At 38.4% G+C, this 5,710-nt stretch overlaps 1 protein-coding gene across 1 annotated transcript; it reads left to right on the forward strand.

The window, feature by feature from the left end:
- Positions 1-1,865: 1,865 nt before the first annotated feature.
- Positions 1,866-4,885, forward strand: LOC113507843. The gene is made up of 2 exons (XM_026890767.1): positions 1,866-2,295; positions 3,886-4,885. The coding sequence occupies exons 1-2, from the start codon at positions 1,937-1,939 to the stop codon at positions 4,883-4,885; spliced, it is 1,359 nt and encodes a 452-aa protein (XP_026746568.1). The 5' UTR covers positions 1,866-1,936.
- Positions 4,886-5,710: the final 825 nt, after the last annotated feature.

Here is a 5,710-nt window from a genome sequence, read left to right on the forward strand (position 1 = left end):
CGTCATACATGATTTCTATGTAGCTTTAACCTATAAGCCTGCACACGTGACGGAAGCTTAAAAAATGGAGTAACTTACCCCGTTTTCCCAATATTTCCCTTCACTGCTCTGCTCCTATTGGTCGTAGCGTAATGAAAAGTATACTATAACCTGCCCAAGAGTATGAAGAATAATTGTGCCAAATTTCGTTAAAATCCGTCGAGTAGTTTTTGTTTCTATAACGAATATACAGACAGACAGACAGACAGACAGACAGACAGACAGACAGACAAAAATTTTACTGATTGCATTTTTGGCATCAGTAGCGATCCCTAACCACCCCTTGATAGTTATTTTTTAAATATATTTTATGTACAGAATTGACCTCTCTACAGATTTATTATAAGTATATAGATAGATTGTAATATTTAAAATATGTAGTTATAAATAAAAAAAAATAACCTATTACTGCATTATTATTTTGTTTTTTAATTACAGTAAAACTTCTAAGAATTTTACCAACCCAACTGTGACTTACTCAAATCCTTTGTTAGCGCGCGAACTATTGCACAGGGGAACGCGCGGGACGGGGGGCGCGAACGCCCAACGCGACGCGGCGACGCGAGCGTAAGCGTCACTCGCCGATCACAACGGTCGAGGCATGTTTCGTTTTTTTCGTTCTTAAATAAACTTCGTTAAATACTGGATCGTTTTACTTCAGACACCTCAAGAACCAACATTGGACCTTCGACGCCGGATAACCGAAGAAATAACATAAATCGAAGCGCAAGTGCGTCGCGTGTGCGCGGGTGGAATTACGATTCGAATTGCATTAATACCGTTTTTATTCGTTACCGTGAACTAACAGTGATCGTCTACTTCAAAGGTTCCTGGTGATACTTGTAAGTACTTCCCCTTTGTTTTACGCAGCCACCAAAATGGGTTTAGATACAGATCTACGCGATTTAATTAAAAAAGAGGTAATATTCGTGGCAGGTTAACACTCTTTGTGAAATACGTTAACTCATAAGATAAATCTGTGTTAGTAGAGGAACAAATTTTGGAACTGCAATTACGTGTTACTAGTACGGAGAAACTTTTTAGTGATTTTCAAAGTCGCCTCGAAGATGCCGCTGACGAGGCAGAGTTGTTATCACAGTTGGACATACGTGACTCCATTGAATCACAGTATTACGCGGCTATGTCGTCAGCTAAGTGTGTTTGCAATAAAAGTGACGATAAATCCACTAAGTGTGCGCAAAATACTAAAACCATAAAATTACCTACCATCTCGATGCCTTCATTTGACGGTTCTCTTGAAAATTGGCTTGAATATCGTGATACCTTTGTCTCGCTTATCCATAACGCAACCGACATCACGCCAATTCAAAAATATCACTATTTACGTTCTTCATTAAAAGGGAGTGCCTTACAGGTTATAAAATCATTAGAATTTTGTTCAGATAGTTACGAGGTAGCTTGGGAATTGTTGACCAATAGATTCGATAACAATAGGTTGTTAATTAATAATCATGTAAAATCTTTGTTTACGTTACAAACGATTACAAAGGAATCTCCTGTACAACTTAGAAAACTCATAGATTCTGTATTAAAAAACTTAAGGTCATTAAAATTATGGGTGAGCCCACAGAACACTGGGACACGCTTATTATTTATTTAATAGTCACGAAATTAGACTCTGTTACCTGCAAAGAATGGGAGGATAAAAAAAACACGTGTAGTAAGAATCTAAAGTAACGTTAGACGACCTATTACAGTTCTTAAAGGACCGCTCGGACGTTCTTGATATGGTGCAAGCTCAAGGTCACAAACAAAATATCGAATCGACAAAAAGGTTAACAATTAGTCCATCTCAACCTCCCAGCAAGTGCGTACCTTTGTTACAAATAAACAGCTGTTGTATCGTGCAGGTTCGTCGCGCGACCTCAAGTGCGTTATGTGCGACGGCAATCACGCGTTGTTCTCGTGCATTAAATTTCTTAATCTACCTGTACAAGATCGACATACATTCGTTTCGAATAATAAAGGTGCAATATGCCCAAATTGTTTGCGTGCCGGACATACTATACAAGATTATCAGTTCGGGTCGTGTAAACAATGTTCACAAAAACATAACAGCTTAATTCATACAGATAGCAGCGCGAGTTGTAATTCACTTCGTTTTATGCCTACAGTTGCGCACACTAAAGCGCACGACGCTCTGACTCGCACCGCGACAGACGGTGCGCATGCTAACACTTCTTTATTAAATACACATTCAAACATTTCTTATCACACAAAGCAAGCCGTGCAGTCTAACGGCCGCTTTCTATATTCGATCCCGAATCTAAGATTCCGATCAATCCAGATTTTACTCAATCCCTCGATTGAGCTTGAATCTGCATTTCATTAATCGATCTCGTCTCGAAATCCATCGAAAAAGAACGGATAGATCGCCCTGCTAAACGTTTTGTTTTACGCATGTGCAGAAAAAGTACTTCAGCGATTATTAATGAGTAAAATGGTGGCTTTTTTCTTAGAGCTTATCTATTTTATGTATAATCACTAGAAATTGCAAAAAATACAAAAATAAAAGATTGGGAAGTCGTAGCGGACAAATACTGTAATTCTACCTCAAGATTAGAAAAAGCATAAACGACGATAAACGTTTATTGATGAGCAACGGAACGTCAGTCAATCAAAAAGTTGTCAGTCAGTTTGACATTAACATAATATATTTTAAAATCGCAAGTTTATTTGTTGTTTGTTTTTCCGATGTCTCAGTTATAGAATAGAATACAGCGGTAATATTCGAGCGCGTTCAGAATAAGTTCACGCGCCATCTGTACAAGAAACTGTATGGGGTGTATCCTTTCTACCTACTCATGGATCCCACTCTATTCTGGGCATGGTTTGCAATAATCAACTGTATATGAGACGGGAGGCTGCACTGGTCGTCTACTTGGTGAAGGTGCTTCGTGGAGTGGAGAATCATCCGGAAGTATTGCAGCGCTTGAGTGTGTGTACCGGACCGCTACGTTTGGCGGCGGCGAAGCCCGCACCTACTGATAATTCCTACAGCGAGAATATATTTGCTCGCCAAAGCACCTCTTACAAGAGCTCTCCACACCACCAACTTCTTCAAAATCAGACTGACGTGTTTATGTGTTTTTAATAATGTAATGTGTTTCAATTTTTGTTTAGTTTAAGTTCTTTGCTGTCACATTAGGGTAAACCCTGTAATGATACTTCATGATTTTAAATAAATAAATCAAAACGAGAATATTATATTCGTTATCTATTCATTCCAGTATTACAGATATTGGTAAAAGTGTACTTAGTACACAAAAACTATAATACCGAAAGCAAAAAAGTTTAAGCGTCAGCTTATGCTTAGCAATCCAAAAGAATTACTGAGCGCTGGTCTTCAGCTTAAATCCTTGACCCCCGTTTACAAGTAAAGTACAGAACAACCACTCGATACCTACATCACAATCACAATTACAAATTTTAAGGACAGAGTTTGTTCTACTTCGCTGTCACTACTATCCCAGTCCAATAGCTGAGCTAATACTTCAAGATCGCTATCACTATCACTTGAAAATATTTCCATTTTAACAGATTTCTCATTACAATCCGTAAAAAATTGGGGATCGCAATTATAGATCAAAAACGTCAAAAATCGATTTGTCAAAACCAGAGATCGGTTATAGAAAACGCATAACTGTCACTTTCATACAAATACCAATCTAAAATCTCGATCCGCCCTCTCAAAGATAGATTTAAGAAAAAGATCGAGAAAACGATCCATGGATCGGTTATAGAAACACTAAAAGTTGTAAATGGATTCAAATGTCAATCTCGATCCGTAAATTAGGGATTGAGATCGAATATAGAAAGCGGTCGTAATACATTAGAACAGGTTTTGCTCTCAACAGCACTCGTTGAAGTATGTAATAACAATAATACATACATAGCTGCGCGCGCCCTCCTCGATAGTGGAAGCCAGCGATGTTTTATTACAGATGCGTTATGCAAAAAATTACGTTTATCTACTATACAGTCCACTCTCACCATAACAGGCATAGGTAACAGCGTCATGCGATCAGAACAGTCCTGTGACCTTGTCATGCGTTCAAGAACTAGTAATTTTAGTACACTACTAAATTGTTCCGTTTTGCCTAAAATTACATTTCGTTTACCAAATAGTCATATTGACTTTAACTCGTTACAAATACCGCAACACGTTAAGCTCGCGGACCCAGAATACAATATACCCTCTGATATAGACATATTGATTGGAGCGGATGTATTTTGGAATTTATTACAAGAAGGTTTATTGCGGTTACCTGGTGGGCCTTACCTACAAAATACACATTTAGGCTGGATTATTTCGGGTACGTTTTCCGCTAATAAATGTTTAAAAAATAATTATACACGTAACAATATGATTTGTTGCTCACTTTCAACTTCATTAGATAATCAATTAAGACGTTTTTGGGAAGTAGAGGAGGTTGACGGCGGTAAATCGGCTAGTAACATTTACACAGCAGATGATAGGTTGTGTGAAGAGCTTTTTACGTCCACCACCACCCGTGACTATGACGGTAGATTCGCGGTGCGAATGCCGTTGCGTGAATCAGCTGACTCGCTTGGCGATTCTTACGAGTTAGCCAAAAATAGGTTTCTGTCGTTAGAAAAAAGGTTAGATCGTTCACCCGAACTGAAGTGTATGTACTCTGATTTTCTTAAGGAATATTTAACATTAGGTCACATGACACGTATTGATACATTTTCATCGCCTTATTATTTCTTACCGCATCACTGCGTACAACGAGAAAGTACCACACTACACACATTTTGTGGCGGGAAAATAAACAAGATCCGTTATCTGTGTATCAGTTGAACACTGTGACGTATGGCACTGCCTCAGCGCCGTATCTCGCAATGAGGTGTTTACGACAACTAGCACTAGAATGTGGCGACGAGCAAGTTTCTTCTCTTATATTCAATTCATTTTATTGTGATGATTTAATATTTTCTCATGAAAGTAAAGAGGAGTTATTAACATTGAGTGAAAAAAATAGTAAGGTTTTAAAAGCAAGTTGTTTACCTTTGCGTAAGTGGTCATTTAATTTTGATATTAGTTGTTCAGAAAGCTTCACGAAATCGTTATCACTTGATAAGACTACACAATGTAAAACACTAGGTCTAGGCTGGTGCAACAGTAGCGACGAATTACATTTCAATACTAATTTTAATATCGACTCTGATTTTTCACAAGTTACAAAACGTAAAATACTTTCGTTCATAGCTCAAATTTATGATCCGTTAGGGTTATTAGCGCCACTTATTATTATTACAAAAATGCTCATACAAAAATTATGGCTTCGTAAAATCGGCTGGGATGACCCTGTTCCTTCTGATTTAGCTCGTTCGTTTAGTGGAGTCGTTAGTTCGTTTCAATGTTTGTCACAAATACGCGTTCCACGTCACGTGACCACAGATCACGCGAATCGCTTACAACTACACATTTTTACAGACGCCTCGCAGGATGCTTATGGCGCCTGTGCTTACATACGTAGCGTTAGTATACAATCAATTGAACCAATTACTAGGTTACTTTGCGCGAAAAGTAGGGTTGCTCCATTGAAGGCGGTAAGCATTCCGCGTCTCGAGCTGTGTGGCGCATTAGTGGGAGCGCGTCTTTACAAAAAGATTATTGAGTCAC

The sequence above is a fragment of the Trichoplusia ni genome, unplaced genomic scaffold (genome assembly GCF_003590095.1).
Source record: "Trichoplusia ni isolate ovarian cell line Hi5 unplaced genomic scaffold, tn1 tig00003284, whole genome shotgun sequence".
In the NCBI taxonomy this organism is placed as follows: domain Eukaryota; kingdom Metazoa; phylum Arthropoda; class Insecta; order Lepidoptera; family Noctuidae; genus Trichoplusia; species Trichoplusia ni.

Bases quoted from the DNA above. Each gene is read 5' to 3' on its own strand.
- LOC113507843 (XM_026890767.1), top strand. From the start codon at position 1,937: ATGTGCGACGGCAATCACGCGTTGTTCTCGTGCATTAAATTTCTTAAT. The intron at 2,296-3,885 runs TAACGGCCGCTT...AGAAAGCGGTCG, and splicing joins ACAAAGCAAGCCGTGCAGTC to TAATACATTAGAACAGGTTT.